This window comes from Marmota monax, unplaced genomic scaffold (assembly GCF_021218885.2).
Source record: "Marmota monax isolate L192 unplaced genomic scaffold, Marmota_monax_Labrador192_F-V1.1 WCK01_AAM20220418_F8-fsc00142, whole genome shotgun sequence".
Lineage (NCBI taxonomy): Eukaryota > Metazoa > Chordata > Mammalia > Rodentia > Sciuridae > Marmota > Marmota monax.
In genome coordinates this window covers 736,344-757,307 of record NW_026692025.1, presented here as the reverse complement: position 1 = coordinate 757,307, position 20,964 = coordinate 736,344, and the positions used below count along the sequence as shown (strand labels likewise).

At 35.9% G+C, this 20,964-nt stretch overlaps 1 protein-coding gene across 5 annotated transcripts in view; it reads left to right on the top strand.

The window, feature by feature from the left end:
- Brcc3 (BRCA1/BRCA2-containing complex subunit 3) overlaps positions 1-18,331 on the top strand; it is a 40,248-nt gene extending 21,917 nt beyond the window's left edge. For 3 of the 5 annotated variants that reach the window (XM_058582222.1, XM_058582243.1, XM_058582230.1), the window contains 5 exons: positions 1,658-1,732; positions 13,209-13,340; positions 14,468-14,511; positions 14,840-15,008; positions 16,891-18,331. In XM_058582222.1, coding sequence (XP_058438205.1) covers positions 1,658-1,732; positions 13,209-13,340; positions 14,468-14,511; positions 14,840-14,991 — 403 coding nt within the window. In that variant the 3' untranslated portion in view covers positions 14,992-15,008; positions 16,891-18,331. The remainder of the gene's footprint in view (positions 1-1,657; positions 1,733-13,208; positions 13,341-14,467; positions 14,512-14,839; positions 15,009-16,890) is intronic. The other 2 variants (XM_058582237.1, XM_058582249.1) reach the window with 1 other exon arrangement.
- Positions 18,332-20,964: the final 2,633 nt, after the last annotated feature.

The window sequence follows — 20,964 nt, the reverse complement described above, 5'->3', positions numbered from 1 at the left end:
GTGATTTTCTTTATATTTTCTACTCTTTCTTGAGTCAATTATTGTAACTTATAGTTTCCTAGGACATTGTCCATTTCATCTAAGTTTTTAATTGTTTTGACATGAAAATCTATATCATTTTTAAAAATCTATTTTGTTTTCTTTGTAGCACCTAGCATTCATTTAAATTACTTATTCATCTACTATTTATTACCTCTCCTTTCCCCATTAGGTTATTGTCTCATGACTGTGAGGAACTTGTCTATACACACAGTACCTTGTGTAGAGCCTGCCACATAGTAGCCACTCAGTAAATATTCTTATTGAATGAATGAATAATTGTGTGGTCTCTTTGTATGTCCTCTTTTCCATTGCTACTACTATTTATTTGTGTTTTCTTTTTTTTTTTCATTTTATTACCACAGACTTATCTTTTTTACTATCTTTAGGTTTTATCTTTAGGTTTTAGGTCTTTTTTGACCAGCTTTAGGTTTTCTGGATAAACTATTTCTTAGCTTTTTTTTTAATTTATTTTTTGTTCTGCTTTTCTCTTCATCAATTTCTTTTTTCCCCTTTTTTTATCTTTTGTGTTTTATTTTTGTTGTATTTTTATTGTTATTCTAAATTCTTTTGTTTTTATTTTGTCTTCAACCCAAGAATTGTTTAGAAGTGCAATTTTTAGATTGTTAGGTGTGTAGATTGGGAGTTAAACACTATATTATGGTAACTGTGGCCCGTGTGATGTCAGCTTAATGAAGTATGTGTTTGTGTTTATGTAGTTTTCCCCTTGTTATCTGGAACAAAGGTTCACAAACTATAGTCTGTTGAGCAGATAAACCTGGGACCTACTTTTCAGCTGCATTTGCAGAGCTGAGTGTTGTGATAGAGATTGGGTGGCTCACACAGCTTAAAGTAATTACTGTCTGGTCTTTACCTTAAACTTTTGCTTACCTCTGACTTAAAACAATTTTTATGGCTTTATTTGTTTATTTTTATGTGGTGTTGGGGAACGAACCCAGGGTCTCTCTCATGCGTGTGAGGCAAGTGCTCCACCACTGAGCTGGAAACAAGTTCTTCATATCCATGTTAGAATAAGCTTAAATTATGTTACACCAATCCTTGTAGCCCTCTTCATTAGTTTTGGTTTTGATTATAGATATATAAACCTCCCATCACAACTAGATTTGTCCACTTTTTTCATATTTTACTCAGGATTATCATAATATATTTTGGAGGTATTTTATTAGTGCATAAAGTGTACATAATGGCCAGTTGTTTGGGAGCCTGAGGCAGGACAATGGCAAGTTCCAGTCCAATTTCCACAATTTAACAAGACTCTGTCTCTCTCTCTCTCTCTCTGTCTTTTTTTTAAAGAGCATATAAAAGTCATAACGATTATATCTTTCTGCTGGTTTTTCTTCTTACAATATGAAAATCCCTCTTTGTCCTATATATTTATTTATACCTTGGATTCTTTCTCTCTATAGAATATTATTATTATCCCTGTAAGGGCTAGGTTTAAAAAGAATGATTTTTTTCTTTTTTCTTTTTTTATTTATTTTATTTTATTTTTTTTGAGTAGAAGTAGTCTGGAGATAGATATCTCTCTGTGATGTCATCAGAGACCCAGGCTCCTCTTTTCTGCTTCACCATCTTGGTATATGGTTTCCATCCTAAGGTCCCCTCATGGTCCACAAGACTTCTGGAGCTCCAGCCAGCACATCTCCATTGAGGGCCAGAAGGAAGAGGAAAGGTAGGAAGACAAAAAGGGACACATCCCAGCTCAGCTAATTTCCAATAAGTGACCTTGCCAGAAGTCCCAGAAAACAATTTCACTTTCATTTCATTGGCAGAATTTAGTCAAGTGGCCATACTTAAGCTACCAGAGAGGCTGTAAAATCTGGTCTTTTACTTCAGGTAGGTCTATCTTGAATAAAAATCGGCATTCTGTTACCAGGAGGAAGGTGAGAATGGACATTTGGGATAGGCACTACTCTCTGCCACTACCTGTTCTTGTGATTAGCATTTGTTTGCCTGTTATAACTTTTTCTATTCCCTTAATTTCAACCTTCCTCAGTTATTTTATTTCAGGTATGTCTCTTATAAAATATAGCAAGATCTTGAGTTATTCGGTTTTAAACAATCAGAACATCTATTAATAGGTGAGTGTAATGTATTCATTTTACTATTATTGTGTGATATATTTCTGCTATCATCTTTTTTTGCTGTGTGTTTACCATGTTTTCTTTTTCCTCTTTCCTGACACGTGTTAGATTGATTGGGGTTTTTTCTTATCTGTTTTTTTTTCCCTATTTTTCAATTGTCCTTACTGTTTTGATTCTTTTTGTTTTTACTCTTACTATTCTTTAACATTTCTGTTTTGAAATAATTTCAGACTTACAGAAAAGTTGTAATTATAGTACCAAAATACTTTATTTTTATTTTTATATGTGTAAATATTTTTTAACAATTTGAGAGAAATTGCATACATGATGCCCCTTCAGTAGATATTTCCTTATGTATTCACTAAAGAAAAAGGACATTCTTTTACATAACCAGAATGTCCTTTTTTCATACAATATTGTTACCTAATCCATAGTTTCAAATGGCTATACAAATGTCACCAGTTTTACTAGTAATGTGCCATATTTTCCAAAAAAATAAAGCAATACATAAGCACATGATAATTATACTTATTAGTTGGCTTTGATAGCATGTGCCTTTAGTCCCTGCTACTTGGGATGCTGAGGCAGGAGGATTGCTTGAGCCTGGAATTTGAGACTAGTGTGGGCAACTTAGTGAGACCCTATTTCTCAAAAATAAATAAATAAATAAGAAAGGATAGGGGTACAGTGCTTGACTAGAATGCATAAGGCCCTAGGTTCAATTCTGAACACTGCAAAAAAAAACTACATATATATATGTTTTCAGTACTGTTTTCCATGGTGGCTGCACTAATTTACATTCTAAGAGAGTACCATGTGATGTTTTGATACATGTATACATTATGTAATCTTTAAATAAGGTTAAACATATTTGTCTCCTCAAACATCTATAATTTCTTCATGGTAAAACCATTCAGTATCCTTTCTTCTTTTTGCAATAGACAGTGCATAATTGTTCTATTCTTCTAGTTTTTTTTATAGTCCATAATTGTTATCTCTAGTCATGATACTGTGCAATAGTACCCCAGAGCTTCTTGTTACTTAGTACCCATTGATCAACCTCACCCAATCCCCACTTTCCCCAACCTCTGGTTCCCAGCATTTTACTTTCAAATTTTATGAGATCAATCTTTTTTTTTTTTTTTTTTTTTGGTACCAGGTGGAGCTGCTTTTCCACTGAGCCACATCCTTAGCCCTTTTATTTTGAGACAGGGTCTTCCTAAGTTGCTTATGGCCTCACTAATTTGCTGAGGCTGACTTTGAACCTGCAATCCTCCTGCCTCAGTCTCCCAACCCACTGGAATTATAGGCATGCACCTGGCAATACTTAGAGGTCTTAAAAGAATGGTCTAACATCATTTCTTCACCTTCCCCAGTCAAACCCACTGCAGACTGTCCAATTCTACTTCTCCAACCATTTCTTCATTGCTGCATCCAACAGATTATTTCTTTGTGCTTTTCTTTCTCCCATGTATGGCCAAAATCAACTTTTCTAGATTCCAAGTATGAGTGAGATCATACAATACTAATCTTTTTGTGCATGTCTTATTTCACTTAACGTAATATACTCTAGTTCATCCATGTTGTTACAAATAATAGGATTTCATTCTTTTTATGGCTAATTAGTATCCTATTGAGTATACATACCACATTCATCAGTTGGTGCACATTTAGGTTGATTCCATATCTTGGCTATTATGAATAGTGCTGCAGTAAACATAGGAATGCAGATGTCTTTTCAAAATACTGATTTCATTTCCTTTGGATATACACCCAGGTGTGAAATCTATGGGAGGTATACACACACACACACACACACACATATATATTCTATTTTTAAGCTTTTAGGAACCTCAATACTGTTTTCCATGGTGGCAAACTAATCAACAGTTTGCAGGAGTTCCCTTTTTCCCATATTCTCGCCAGCACTTGCTATCTTTTGATAATAGCTGTTCTTAGTGGACTGAGGTGATAATTCACTGGTTTTGATTTGCATTTCCTAATGATTGATGATGTTGATTATTTTTTTCATACACATCTTGGCCATCCATATGTCATCTTCTTTGGGGAAATGTTTATTTAGATCTATTGCCCACTTAAAAAACTGAGTCATTCCCTTTTGAGTTCCTTAATATTTTGAGTATTAACCCTTTGTAAGATGTATAGTTTTCAGACATTTTCTCCCATTCTTTAGAATGTGTCTTCACTCTGATAATTTTTCCTTTGCTGCAGAAGCTTTTTAGTTTGATGAAATTCTATTTGTCTATTTTTGCTTTTGTTTCCTATACATTTGAGATTTTGTCAAAAAAAATCTGGACCTATTCTAATGCACTGCTATGTTTCCCCTATGTTTTCTTCTAGAAGTTTCAGTTTAGGTCTTTGATCCATCTTGGAGCTGTTTTTGTAGGTGATAAAAGGACAGATTCTAGTTTCATTCTTCTGTAAATGGATACCTGATTTTCCCAGTACTAGGAATGAAAAAGACCTTTCTTTTTCCAATGTATGTTCTTAGCACCCTTGTTTAAAATTAGTTGGCTATAGATGTATAGGGATGTTTCGGGGCACTCACTTATTCATTGGTATGTGTGTCCACTTTTATGCCAGTATTGTGCTATTTTAGTTACTGTACTTTTGTAGTATATTTTGAAGTCAAGTGTTATGCCTTTACTTTCTTTTTGCTCAAGATTGCTTTGGCAGCTGGGTGTGGTGGTGCACGCATGTAGTCCCAGTGACTCAGGAGGCTGAGGCAGGAGAATCATGAGTTCAAAGCCAGCCTCAGCAAAAGCAAGGTACTAAGCAACTCATTGAGACCCTGTCTCTAAATAAAATACAAAATATGGGGCTGGGATTGTGGTTCAGTGGTAGAGTGCTCACCTAGCACATGCGAGGCCCTGGGTTCAATCCTCAGCACCACATATAAATAAATAAATAAAATAAAGATATTGTGTCCAACTACAACTAAAAAGTAAATGTTTAAAATAAATACATAAATAAATAAAATACAAAATAGGGTGGGAATGTGGCTTAGTGGTTGAATGCCCCTGAGTTCAATCCCTAGTACCAAAAAAAAAAAAGAAAGAGAGATTGTTTTGGCTATTAGAGGTCTTTTGTGCTTCCATATAAATTTTAGGATTGTCCCTTCTAGTTCTGTGAAAAATGTCATTAGTATTTTGTGTTGCATTGACTGTAAATTGCTTTGGGATATATGAACAATTTAACAATATTCTTTAAACCATGAACATGGTAAGTCCTTCCTATTCTTTATTTGTATGTATCCTTCAAGTTCTTTCATCAGAGTTTTATAATTTTCATAGTAGATGTTTTTACTTTCTTGACTAAATTTGTTCCTATGTATTTATTTTTTGGTAATTATCATGAATGGGATTCCTTTCATGCTTTCTTTCTCAGCAGTCTTATTATTGATGTATAAAAATGCTACTGATTTTTGTAAATTCATTTTGTATTCTGCAAGTTTACTGGATTTTTTATTGGTTATAATAGTCCTTTAGTCTTTAGGTTTTTTTGTATTAGAATCATGTCATCTGCAACAGGGATAATTTGACTTCCTTCCTTTCTATTGTTATGCCTCTTCTTTTTTTGTCTTTCCAATTGCTCTAGCTGTTTCCAGTACCACGTTGAATATTAGTGGTGAGAGTGCACACCCTTCTTATTCCAGATTCATCATGCTACTATGATGTTTTCTGTGGGTTTCTTTTTTAAATATTTATTCTTAAGGCTTTAGGTGGATACAATATCTTTATTTTACATTTATGTGGTGCTGAGGATTGAACCCGGTACCTTGTGCATGCTAGGCGAGCATGCTACCACTGAGCCACAACTCCAACCATTCTGTGGGTTTCTTATAGATAGTCTTTAATTATATTGAGGTGTTGCTTCTGCAGTCAATTTGTTCAGTGTAGATAAAAAATGCTTTTTCTCAGGCTGGGGTTATCACTCAGTGGTAGAGCACTTGCCTAACACATGTGAAGCACTGGGTTCAGTTCTCAGCACCACATATAAATAAACAAAGGTCCATTGACAACTAAAAAAATACTTTTAAAATGCTTTTTCTCCATCTCCAGAAATAGATATGATTTTTGTCCATCATTTTGTTGATGTAAAGTATTGAATTAATTTATTGAATTGTATATGTTTAATGATATTTATATGCTTAAGGAAAATCTAGCTTAATCATAATGAATGATCTTTTTGATATGCTGTTGAACTCAGTTTGCTGGTATTTTATTGAGAACTTTTACATCTACTTTTATTTGAGACATCACGCTAATAGTTTCTCTCTCTTTCTCTCTCTGTGTCTTTATGTGATTTCAGTATTAAGATAATAGTCACCTCATAAAATGAATTTGGAAGAATTCTCTCCATTTAATTTTATGGAACAGAATAGAAGAATTGGTATTAGTTCTTTCTTAAAAGTTTGATAGAGGGCTGAGGTTGTGGCTCAGTGGTACAGCACTTCCCTAGCACATGCAAGGCCCTGGGTTTGATCCTCAGCACCACATAAAAATAAATAAATAAAGGTATAAAAATTATATTTAAAAAAAAAAAGTTTGGTAGAACTCAGCAGTGGAACCATCCAATCCTGGACCTTTATTTGTTGGGAGACTTTATTATGGATTAAACATCACTACTCACTATTTATCTGTTGGGGTTTTCTGTGTCTTCATTATTCAAATTTGATAGGTTATGTATTCAGAAATTTATCTATTTCTTCTAAGTTTGCTAATTTGTTGGCATGAATTTGTAATAGTCTCTAATGCTGTTTTGCATTTCTGTGATATCATTTGTAATGTCTCCTTTTTCATCTTTAATTTTATTTACTTGTAGGGCTAGGGTTGTGGTTCAGCGGTAGAGCACTCACCTAGCATGTGCAAGGCCCCAGGTTAGATCCTCAGCACCACATAAAAATAAATAAATAAAATAAAGGTATTGTGTCCAGCTACAACTAAAAATTAAATATTAAAAAAAAATATTTACTTGGGTCTTCTCTGTTTCTTGGTTTGTTAGTCTAGCTAAAATTTTGTTGATTTTGGTTATGTTCTTAAAAAACACCTCTTTCTTTCACTGATTTTCTTATTTTTTACTTTAATTTTTTAGTCTCATTTCTTTCTACTTTGATATTTGTTATTTTTTTTCTTCTTCTAATTTTGCTTTCCTAGGTCCTTGAGATGCATAGTCAGGTTATTTGTTTGAAATATTTCTTTTTTTTTTTTTTAATATTCTTTTAGCTATAGTTAGACAAAATACCTTTGTTTTATTTATTTATTTTTATGTGGTGCTGCGGACTGAACCCAGGACCTTCCATGCGCTAGGCAAGCACTATATTGCTGAGCCACAACCCCAGCCCCCTATTTGTATTTTATTTAGAGACAGGGTGTCACTGAGTTGTTTAGTGCCACTGTTTTGCAAAGGTTGGCTTTGAACTCTCCATCCTCCTACCTCCAGAGCCGCTGGGATTACAAGCATGTGCCACCATTTCTGGCTCTTGAAATATTTCTACCAATAATTTTTTTGTTTCCATTTTCATTTTTTTTAAGAAATGTTTAAATTTTGCTTTGCTTCAGTTGACTCATTGTTCATTAAGTAGCAACTTGTTAAGTCTCTGTGAATTTGGATAGCTTTTAAACTTTCTTTTGTTGTTGATTTCTAGTTTTATTTCATGATAGTCAGAGATGATACATGATATGATTTATTTACTTTATTTATTTATTTTGTTATTTGGGATTGAACTCGGGCACTCGACCACTGAGTGTCATCCCAAGCCCTTTTTTGTGTTTTATTTAGAGACAGGGTCTCACTGAGTTGCTTAGCACCTTGCTAAGTTGCTGAGGCTGGCTTTGAACTCACAATCCTCATGCCTCAGCCTCCCAAACTGCTGGGATTATAGGGGTTCACCACTATGCCTGGCCATGATATGATTATTAAAATTTGTTGACTTGTTTTGTGGCTGTGTGTGTGTGTGTGTGTAGAAGGGAAGGAGAGAGAGAGAATATATGTACATATATACTAGATAATGTTTCACGTGCTAAAGAAAGGAATATGTATTCTGCAGCTATTAGATGAAATGTTCTGTTAATGTCTGTTAAATCCATTTGATATATAGTATAGTTCAACTTTGAGGTTTTTGTTGATTTTTATCTGGATTATCTGTCCATTGATAAAAGTATAGTATTATGGTATTGGATCCTATCTCACCCTTTAGTTACAATAGTATTTGTTTTATAAAATTGGGTGCTCTGGCATTAAGAGCATATACATTTACAATTGTTTTATCTCCTTATTGAATTGATCCCTTGATTATTATACAGTAACCTTCTTTATCTGTATTTATAGTATTTTTTCTTTAAGATTCTTGGGAGGAATTTTAACACTAAGTGATGATCTTTCCTAAATTATTCATTACTAAAGTGGTTGTCAAATGATAGTATTCTGATTCTGTCATTCCTTTTACATTTACTAGTTATTTCTATTCCCAGAAAAAATTTTCCATTCTTTTCCTTTTTCCTCTTTGGCTCCTACAGATGAGAGAAAAGTATGACCCTTGATTATCTGAGTTTTGCTTATTTCACCCAACATGATGCTTTCAGGTTCCATCCATTTTCCTGCAAATGACATAATTTCATTCTTCATTATGGCTGAATAAAATTCATTGTTTATACATACTACATTTTCTTTATCCATTCATCTGTTGATGGACACCTAGGCTGGTTCCATAGTTTGGCTATTGTGAATTGTGCTGCTATAAACATGAGCATGCATGTATCACTAAAGTAAGATGACTTTAATTCTTTAGGATAAATGCCAAGGAGTTGTGTAGCTGGGTCCCATGGTGGTTTTCTTCTTATTCTTTTGAAGAACCTCCACAGTGATTTCCATAGTACTTATACTAATGTACAATCTCATCACCACTGTAAAAGTGTTCCTTCTTCTCTACATCCTCTTTGGCATTTATTATTGTTTGTATTCTTGATGGCTGCCTTTCTAACTGAAATAAGATGAGATCTCCATATAGTTTTGATTTGCATTTCCCCAATTGTTAATGATGTTAAACATGTTTTCATATATTTGTTGGCCCTTTTATTTCTTCTTTTAAGTGTCTGTTTAGTTCATTTGCTCATTTGTTAATTGGATTATTTGTTTTTGTTTAGTTTTTTTAATTTCTTATGTATTCTGAATATTAATCCTCTATCCAAAGAGTAACTAGCAGAGACTTTCTCCCATAGATTTTTTCTTTGTCATGCAGAAGTTTTTAAATTTGATGCCATCCCATTTACTAACTCTTGACGTTATTTTCTCAGTGAAAGTTGTTGCCTGTACCTATATGGGACTGTGGACGCTACATTTTCTTCAAGGAGTTGCATAGTTTGTGGTCTAATTCCTAGGTCTGTGATCCACTTTGAGTTGATTTTTTTATGCAGGGTGAGAGGTAAGTGTCTAGTCTCATTCTTCAACATCTGGCTAACCAGTTTTCCCAGCACCATTTGTTAAAAGGCTGTCTTTTCTCCAGTGTATGTTTTTGGCACCTTTGTCAAGGATCAGATGACGGTTTCTGTGTGGGTTTGTCTCTGTGTCTTCTGTTCTGTACCACTGGTCTATGTATCTGTTTTTATGGCAGTACCATGCAGTGTTCTTACTATAGCTCTGTAGTATCACTTAAAGTCAGTTATTGTGATGCCTCCAGCATGGCTGTCTTAGCTCAGTATTGCTTTGGCTATTCTGGGTCTTTTATTCTTCCAAATGAATTTTAGGAGACCTTTTTGCTAGTTATCTGAAGAATGTCATTGTTCTTTGGATAGGCTTTGTGTTGAATCTGTAGGTATAGGATAATATCATCTGTAAACAGTGATCACTTGACTTCTTCCTTTTCTGTTTTTATCCCTTATATTTCCTTTTCTTGCCTAATTCCTCTGACTATAATTTCTAGCACTATATTAAATGGGAATGGTGAGAGCACATCCTGTTTTGTCCTAGATTTTAAAGGAATTGCTTTTACTTTTTCCAGTTTATTATGAGGTTAGCTTTGGGGTTTTTTTGTATATAGCCTTTGTAATGTTGAAATAAGTTCCTTCCATCCCTAGTTTCTCTAATGTTTTTATTGTAAATGAGTGCTGAATTTTGTCAGAGATTTTCTCTGAATATGTTTAGATGCCTAAGTGATTTTTGTCCTTAATTCTATTTATGTGACTAATTATATTTATTGATTTGAATATGTTAAACGATACTTGCATCCCTGGAATAAAACCAATTTGGCCATTAAGCAAAATCTTTTAGCATCACATGATTTCTATGTTTTATACAATTTCTTAATGTTATTAAATATGATTTGCTGACATTTTATTAAGGATTTTTTTGCATCTAACTCAATCAGGGATATTTCTATTGATTTTCTATTCTCTATTCCTTTAATCTCTAATCTTTACTATTTCTTTCTGCTTGCTTTAGGTTTATTTTGTTCTTCTGTGTCTACTTGCTTGAGGTGTAAAGTTAGATTATTGATTTGAGATTTCTTTTTTAATGTACATGTTCACAGTTATAAAAGTAATATTGTGATTTGCTCTTAGCACTGCTTTTTCTTCATCACATGAGGCTTACTATGTTGCCTTTTTAGGTTTTCATTTGTCTCATGGTTTCTTCATATGATTTTTCTTTTGACATATTGGTTAAAAGCAATGTGTTTAATTCTGTTTAATTTACACTTCTGTGGATTTTCTAGTTTCTTCCAGCTCTTCATTCCTCATTTCCTTAGACTGTGATTAGAAAAGATAATTTCTATAATTTCAGTGTTAAAATTTATTAAGTCTTGCTTTGTGGTCTCACATGTGGTCTATCCCAAAGAGAGTTCCATGTACACTTGAGAAGACTATGTATTCTTTTGTTGTTCATTGGCTTGTTCTGTATAGTCCATTAGGCTCAGTTGATATATAGTGTTGTCAAAGTCCTCTACTTTCTTATTTACCTTCTGTCTTATTGTATTATCCTTTTTTGAAATTTAGATATTGAATCTCTTGCTATTATTATATTGCTAATTCTCCCATCAATTCTGTCAAACTTTGCTTCTTTATATTTAGGAGCTCTGATGTTTGGTACATAAATATCCTTAATTATTAAATAAACTAGATATTAGACTAAATACTATTTCCTGGAGAGGTGTGCCCTTTCTTATATCATGCAGCTCAGATAGGAAGCTTATCACTTCAATCCAATCAGAGATTGTCTATGTCAGAACTGTGTTGCTACTTTAGTTATTTTCTGGTTTACTTTGGTTTCATGGGATACGAGCACAGAGTAAGTTCTGCCCTATGATTATCCATTTTCCACCTCCTAACAGGAATTTTAGAGCTAAAAAATATGAAATAATGAAGATTTATCTGCTTTTTAACACAAATCCCAACATCCTAGGATTCCACATTCTTAGCAAGTCCTGTTGGTCAAAATGGACAGGAAGGAGAGTTAATTTTGTGTTTAGGGCTTCTGCAGATTGCAGTCTGTCACATACACACTCATGATTGTTAAAATCCACACTGGTTTCTGCTTACCCAAGCAAAGCTGTCTATGCCCCGAGATAAGACAGATGCAAGACAGGGAGAAGTATCACTACTGGTGTCTACTCAGGTTCATCTCTTGATCATGATTCATTTAAAATTGCCATTGTATCCACAGCACTCTTGCGTTATAAAAACTCTCTTGAACTTTTTATCCTTTAAATTTCGTCCTCTGGAAGTTGGGGTTGTGGCTCAGTGGTAGAGTGCTCGCCTAGCATGTGCAAGGCCCTGGGTTCAATCCTCAGTACCACATAAAAATAAATAAATAAATAAATGAAGGTATTGTGCCCAACTATAACTAAAAAATAAAATATTAAAAAGTAAATAAATAAATTTCCTCCTCTGGAATCAGAAAGTACCTTTTCAGGAAAATTGTCTTAAACTCTGAAGTTCATATCTCTGGATTTTCTTGCTTTTCCATTTATTGACCCTATAATTGCTGATTGAATCAGTAGTTTTTCCAATGATTTATAACAAATGCTCTTTTATTTGGTCCAAAATCTAGTTCATTAACAGAAGCAGATCTCTACCTTCCTTGGTTCTCATATTATAGTATCAAGTAAACTAACAGAAGCTGCAGAAGCTTCCTCTAGCAATTTATTAAGATGTATATCCAAAGCCAGTAGACTACTGGAATCATTTCTGTTCATGCTCTTGACAAACTCAAATGAATACCTGTAGACTGACTTCTTCAATATTGTTGGAACCATCAGCAATGATAGTCACTCTGTAGTATTCCAAAGAGCCTTCTTCAAAGCACCTGGCACATACCTGTAATTCCAGCATCTCTGGAGGCTGAGGCAGGAGGATCACAAGTTCAAAGCCAGCCTCTGCAACTTAGCAAGGCCCTAAGCAACTTAGCAAGACCCTGTCTCTAAATTAAAAATAGAAAGGGCTGTGGATGTGGCTCAGTGGTAAAGCACCCCTAAGTTCAATCCCTGGTGCTAAAACAAAAAGCATATAGCAGATATGGCATGTTCTTTCATGAATTTTTTCCTGACTACATGGTTATGGGGAGGGGAGGGAAGGTTGTAATTCCTCAATATTTGTGCTCCATTTAGGTTGTGCTATGGGACGTAGATACATGTTCCTGTGTGGGGAAGAGAACAGGGAATTAGATCTTATTCTGCTTTATCACCATGTACCAATGGGCCTCTTTACAACAAGTGTCCTCAACCTGGATTCTCTGCTGAGCCCAAGAGTTTAGGTGTATTTAATATGAGAAGTGTGTAGAGGTGAATTGGTTGGTCTTAGTAACATATATACCTGGTTCTTCCACTGTAGCATGAAAATGCAAGTATATGTGTATTTCTTACCTTTTTCCCCAGGAGACAGTGGGAAATGAGGGCTGCTAGTGAACACTGAGTTAGAACAAGTGACCGTTTATGAATCTGATGGAGTCAATCTTTGAAGTATGCCATATCCTAGAGTCAATTAAAAAACTATAGAGAACTTCTGATTATATCTAAGGATTAAAAACTGACCTGAACTGGTTGCCTTGCAGGTATGAGAGAATTGAAATTCCAATCCATATTGTACCCCATGTCACCATTGGAAAAGTATGCCTTGAATCAGCAGTGGAGCTGCCCAAGATCCTTTGTCAGGAGGAACAGGATGCATATAGGAGGATTCACAGGTAGAGCCTCTCTTTGTCCCTCTTTTCTACTTCTTGAGGCCTAGTCTTTTTATCTGTAGCATCTCAACTCACATGATTCCCTTGTCTTTCATCTCTCTCTGAGAAAGCTTTATAACAGTCCCTAACCATGTTTCTTACACTGTAGGATAACAATCTTCTTTGGATCATACAAGGGATAGGATATTTTTTTGGGGGGGGGTTATGAAAACAAGATAAACTACAACATCTTAGTATCCCTGTTGGCAAGCACTGGGTCTTGTGCAATGAACATGTATTATATCAAGGCTTCAGTGAGTGAGAAGCAGTGACTTAAATAAAATCACATCCCCCAAATCATTTAAAAATTAATAATAACAATGAGAGCCCGGCATGTTGGTACACACCTGTAATCCCAGCTGCTTGGAAGACTGAGGCAGGAGGATTGTGAGTTCAAGGCCAGCCTCAGCAACTTCAGAAGGCCCCATCTCAAATTTAAAAAATAATAATAATGGGAACTTGAATATCATGCAAAGGCCTGGTGTTGTTTATTGCCAGGTTTCTGTTCGCGACTAAAAGGCTCAGGGCTCACTCCAGGAAAACGAGACACAATACCTTTTTCTTTGGGGTTGCTGTGACGGCTCCTCTGACCTTACGGGTCCGCAGAAAGAGAGAGAGGGAGAGCACGCGCTGACCCCTTTTATTGAGGAGAAGCTATTCAAATGAGGCAAGGGGTCAGGTTTCAGGGGGCTGAGTCTATCTTCATGATGTCCACTGTCAGCAGGTTGACTGACACCTGGGTAGGCCACACCCAAGGGCACAGTAAGAGGAGGGGACACACACAAGGCACTTCCATGGAAGATTCTATTCTAAACAGGGCAAGGGGTTATATTACAAAAGGAACAGGTGAGCATAGCTTCACCCATGGGGCTGTAAGGAAGAGAAGCCTGGGCAGGAAGACACAAATCACTCGAACCCTAGAAGAGTGGGGCAGTCTAGCAGCTTGGGTGTCTGATGCCACATCGTCCAGCAGGGGAGTTAATTCAGTCACGTGGGAGGTTGGACTCCCACAGTTTTTCATTTTGTTCAAAACCATTTTGTTTTCCTTTAGTGCTTCTTTGCTACTAACTGTAGCTATTTTATCCCTTTAGCCTTACACATCTGGACTCAGTAACCAAGATCCATAATGGTTCAGGTAAGATTTATGTTTTAGTCAGCCTTTTTTATTGCTGTGACCAAAAGACCTGACAAAGACAATTGTAGAGGAGGAAACGTTTATTTGAGGGCTCATGGTTTCAGAGGTCTCAGTCCATAGAGAGCTGGCACCATTCCTCGGGGCTCGAGGTGAAGCAGAATATCATGTTGGAAGAGTGTGTTGGAGGGAGGTAGCTCACATGCTGATCAGCAACAGAGAAAGAGACTCCACTTGCCAAATACAAAATATATACCCCAAAGGCACAGTCCCAGTGCCTACCTCCTCCAGCCACACCCTACCCACTTAATCTGTGTTTTTCCTATTAAAGTGTTCACCAAGAATCTGTGCAGTCAGATGTCAGCAGTCAGCGGGCCTCTCCTACAGTGGTTGGAGGATAGATTGGAGCAAAACCAACAGCATTTGCAGGAGTTACAACAAGAAAAAGAAGAACTTATGCAAGAACTTTACTCCCTAGAATAAAGGAGGAGACAAATGGGGTAAAAAGCATTTTCCTTTTAACTTTGTACTGAACATCATCCCCAAATGCACACACCTCACTTGTAAGCAGACAATGAAATAGCATTTTTTATACCCCAATAGATAAGTTTTATTCATGCAGTAAACATAAGATGCCATCCTAAAAATTTCACTAGAGCTTAGGAAACCTTCCTACTTATAACTAGCCTAAAAAGGGCATATGCAAGCTGGGAGCAGTGGCACAAGCTGGTAATCCCAGCAGCTCAGGAGACTTGAGATAATCACAAGTTCAAAGCCAGCCTCAGCATCAGCATCTTAGTGTGGTGCTAAGCAACTCAGTGAGACCCTGTACCCTATATCTAAATAAAATATAAAATAGGGCTGGGGATGTGGCTCAGTGGCCAATGCCCCTGCGTTTAATCCTTGGTACCAAAAAAAAGAAAAAAAAGGCTTATGCTAGATGATTTAATTGGTTATATTTTTAATTGGTGCTTTATAATTATACATAATAGGATTAATTATGTCATATTTATACATGCACATAACATAATTTGGTCAATTTCATTCCCTAGTTCCTTCCCTTTTTTCCCTCCTCCCTCCCCCTGACCTGCTTGCTCTACATTACTGATCTCTTTTCCATTATTCTTAGTATTAGTATTAGTATTTTAATTAGTGCAATATGATTTTATATATAAGGATTCATTGCAGTATATTTGTATATGGACATGGTATAATTTAGTAGATTTCATTCACCAGCATTTTCCCATTCCCTCCTCTGAAAGTTATTTTTTAAAAGGCTGTGGGAGGTCATTGGCAAGGGATATCTTGGAGCAAAATATCTGGGGAATGAATTTTAAATGATTATTTTATCTCCTTTTTAAACTTGAAAGTTTTGATTTTTCACATATACCTACACACTAAACCCAATCAGCTAAAGGAATAAGAGTATTTTATGTTTCTATTTTGTAGTTATAATGCTTATGTTGGACAAGTAAATAGTATACTATTGTTGGTGGGAGGAAGTATAGGTAACTCGTCAATATCTTACCTCTATTCTTTGCCCTTATTAAGAAACATATGTCTCATGTCTTCCTCCTCTTTTTTTTTTTTTTTGTACCAAGGATTGAACCCAGGGGCACTCAACCACTGAACCACATCACCAGCCTTTTTTTATATTTAGACACAGGGTCTCACTGAGTTTCTTAGGGCCTAAGTTCCTGAAGCTGGCTTTGAATTTGCAATCCTCATGCCTCATACTCCTGAGCCACTGGGATTACAGGCATGTGCCACTGCACCCAGCTTCATGTCTTCTTTCTTGATCTCTACAATATATATTCTGATACACTTACCAAAGGTTGAACCTATATAGCTGCCCTTCTTAAATAGATGAGTTCTAGCATATTTGACTCTGAAGCAAAGTACTATTGAGAAGAACCTGTCTGTCTACAAATTTCTGCTAAGTGTTTTTCCAGAAACATTTAGGATTTATAATGTAATAAGAATCATACTTTTAAAAGTTTGATTGTATTATTTGTATCATGTATAGACACAAATGATAATGCATCTTCAGAAAATAGTTTAGGGGGGGCTGGGGTTGTAGGTCAGTGGTAGAGTGCTTTTTAAGTGGGAATTGGAAGAGGTTGAAAACAAAGAAAACAGAGAGCCTCAATCCCAACAACAGTGATAAAGGTTGCTTTTGAGTTTCGGTTTTTCTTTTCTTGTTTCTCCTTATATTATTGTTTTAAAAAAATCTAGAACCAATTGTATCAGAAACAATTGGAAATCAAACTCTGTCTCAGGGTGTAGAACCCAGAAATCTGCATGAACTGCCTAACTGTTCTTAGCATACTTATGTAAGTTTCAACTGCCCATTTCTTCTCTATTCTTTTTCTTTCCTTTTAGGACAGAAGAAAATATCCAGTATAAAATTAATCAAGCTAAATCAATTTTGATGAAGAAAAAGTTGGAGGACTCACATTACCTGACTGAAAGCTACAGTAATCAAGATGTTAAAGTGTTGCCAGAGGGATAAACACATAAAACAATGGAACAGAAGAGAACCTAGAAATAGACCCATACGAATATTCGAATATGCCAAACTAATCTGACAAACATAACAAAGACAATTCAATGAAGAAATCAAGCTGAAGCAATTGAATACACATTTTTTTTTTAAAAAAAAGAACCTCAACCTAAACCTCACTAAAAATTTCTATAAAAGTTACCTCAAAATGTATCATGGATTTAAATATAATATGTAAAGCTACAACATTAGTAAAAAAAAAAAAAAAAAGGAGAACAATCTTCAGGAGAAAAGTTGAAGAACTTCACTTCAAAAGCACAATACATAATAGAAGACGTTTCTATATTTAGCCTCATCAAAATTAAAAAGTTTGATTCTGTAAGAAATTTTTTAAGAATAAAATACAAGCTACAGATTGAGAGAAATTATTTGCAAACCATAGAATATCTGATCAATTTGGAGTATTGCGCTCAAAACTCAACAGTAAAAAAACAGTCCAATTAGAAAATGAGCAAAAGATATGAATATACATTCATCAAAGAGGGTATATGGATGGCAAGTAATCACATGAAAAGATGTTGAACTTCATAAGTCATCAATGAATGCAAATTATAACCACAATGATATATGACTTACACCACTTTTTAGAATGGTTAAAGAGAAAATGGTTTTGAGGATACAAACTATACTTCTCATATATTCATGATAGGAATATAAAATGGTACACCCACTCTGGAAAAGAGATTGGAAATTTCTTTTGAAGTTAAACATATATCAACATACAAACCAGCAATTGCCTTCCTGGATATTTATCCCAGAGAAATGAAAACCTATGTTGGCACAGAAGCTCATACAATAATTTTCATAGCAACTGTATTAATAATATACCCAAACTGAAAACAACTCCGATGTCCTGCAATGGGTAAATGGTTAAACAAATTGTCCATATCATGGAATACTGCTCTGTAATGAAATTAACAATAACGTAAATGGACCTCAGGGGTATTATGTGTGGTGAATGACAAAAAAAAAAAAAGAATCTTGAAAGTTCACATACTGTACAATAGTGTTCATATAACATTTTTGAAATAACAAAATTATAGAATGAATAGATTAATGGTTGCCAGGGACTAATTGGGGTGTGGCATATGCATGATTATACAAGGAGTTCCTGTGTGCTGATGGAATAGTTTTGTATCTCGATTATGCTATTGAGTACATAAATCTATACCTGTGCTAAAATACATAGACTTATACAGATATGAATGCATGTAAAATCTCTTAAACTTAATAAATTCTGTAGTCTGTTTAGCAATATTATACCATTGTCACTATTTTGATTTTGAAGTTGTACTACAATTAAGATCTTAGCATTGGAGGAAAATGAGTAAAGGGTACATGGGACTCTCTGTACTATTTTTTGCAACTTCCTGTAAGTCTATTACTATTACAAAATTTAAAACGTGAATTTTAAATAAAGGACTAGGAAGTATGATACCATTTATGAAATAAGAAAAGGGTGACAAAGAGAAAATCTGAGGAGAATAAAATGATCTGAGAATTTTTTCATGCCAACCTTGAACATAAGTCCCTTTCCTTTCCTTTTCTGTGCTTCATTTTCTTCCACCAAGATTTCTTTTAGCTCAGTATCCAGTCTTCTTTAAAATGTCAATATCACAAGGAATAGCAAATATGAATGAAAGGTATCACTTTCCCATTGGCACCAATCTGGCTTACCTTTATCCGAATATTAAATTTCAGTACAACCCTGTAGCCTCTTCTGGACCCCAGAGTCTACATTTTTATTCATAGCCAAGACTCTGATGGGAATAACATACTTGTTCTCTCCTCTGTTTTCTTCTAAACATGCAACTTACTGCGTTCTGACCTCTACCCACACCATGCCATTGAAATCACTCTCCTACCAAAATTATCAATGACTTCCACAGAGTGAAAGCCAATAGGTACTTTTCCTGCTGGGTGTGGTGGTACACACCAGAAATCCCAGTGACTCTGGAGGCTGAGGCAGGAGGATCACAAATTCAAGGCCAGCCTCAGCAACTTAGCAAGGCCCTGTGGGGAGCCATTCTCACACGTGACTGGGCAACTCCCGGTTTGGGTCTGAGGCACTCTGGCTAACTGTGTCAGAGCTTTCCCGGCCCTCTCCTGATGAGAGAGCCTGTCCGTGTGGGGGTGTGACTGACCACTGACCCCGGGGGCCAATCACTGACCCTGACCTTGGAGTGCAGCCCCCCTCAACCTTCATTGGATGGAATTCTCCCCTGAATTTCTTGTTCCCCAATAAAAGGCTACTCCCTGGCGTGCTCCCTCTCTCTCTCTCCTGCTAGCCCTGAGTAATCCTTGCTGCCCTACCGGGTGGTTCCAGGTGAGAGCCAGAGGGGGAGCCGTCAGATTGTAAGCCAATGCCCTAAGTGTGTTATTCACACTCCATCTCTGCCATCAGGGGTAAATCCCCATGGATTAAAACCAAATCAAATATGGCAAATGGATGTAACTCATATTCCTCAATTTGGTAAGCAATGTTATGTGCATGTCATAGTGGACACTTATTCTAGATTTATTTTTGCCACAGCACGTACTAAGGAAAATACTCAACATGTAATTTCTCATTGCCTAGCAGCTTTTTCTGTGTTAGGGTGCCCTATGCAGATTAAAACAGATAATGCTCCAGCTTACGTAAGCTCTTCTTTTCAACAATTTTGCCAAGAGTTTCAAATTAATCATAAAACAGGAATTCCTTATAACCCCCAAGGTCAAGCCATTGTGGAACGAGCTCATTTATCTATTAAGCTTCAATTACAAAAATTAAAAGGGGGGAATAGGGTTATGACTCCCCAAAATAGCCTCAATCATGCTTTGTTCGTTTTAAATTTTTAAAACTGTGACGCAGAAGGTCACACTGCGGCTGAGAGGCAAATGTCTCCCTCAGTAACAGGCCCTTTAGGCAGAGTTTTGTGGAAAGATTTACAGACCGGTCAATGGAAAGGCCCAGATCCAGTGATTATGTGGGGCAGAGGTCATGCTTGTATTTTCCCAGAAGGTGCTTTTCGTCCTATTTGGGTGCCTGAACGCGCAATCAGACATGGAAGAGCTAGAACCCAGATTCAAGCAACTGAAGATCAACCCGGAGGAGCCCCTATCCAAAAGGAAGAGATATCGGAAAAAGACAAAGAGAAACCAGATTGACCCAGCCAAAAAGCTGATTTCATGGGAAGACGTGAAGAAGCTAACAACCCAGGCTTCCTGAATACTTCGACACTTAGGAGAGAACAGGACCCCAGTGATGATGGTAGCAACAGTAATTGCCCTGATGGGCTGTCAGGTAAAGGGGGATCAAGTAGACACTTACTGGACATATTTCCCAGATCCACCCCTGGTACACCCAGCTGTGTGGACTGGAGAATCTATTCCAGTATTTACTAATGACTCATTCATGATGGGAGAATTTACAGATACTCATATTACTCCCAATCATGTGACTAGATTTAATTATTCTGGCTACAGTGCCCAATTACCTTTGTGTTGGTCACACGATAAACATGCTGGCTGTCTGAAAATATCATTCAAAGAAAAGACAGCGATTGGTAGACCTAGACTGACAAATAATTCTATTTATGGAGACTTAAAACCTTCTACTAGATCAGTAATTAAGATATGACTTTCCCATAACAAGCCAGTCATTTCTGCAAAACCTCCACGGATACCCCACTGCCCAAATAGTTCTACAGTTGAGATTGGCACCTTTCCTAGATGGATGGATTGTGTAAATACCTTTCCTGTACAACATAAGGTGTCTAAAGATAGTGAGTATATTTTAGACTGGTCTCCAAAAATTGATAAGAGACAATTACGAAGAAATTCTGCTATGACACCTGCAGGATTTGTTAGTAATATTTTGATTTATAGTGAAGGTGGTGTTCAAAAGGATGTTT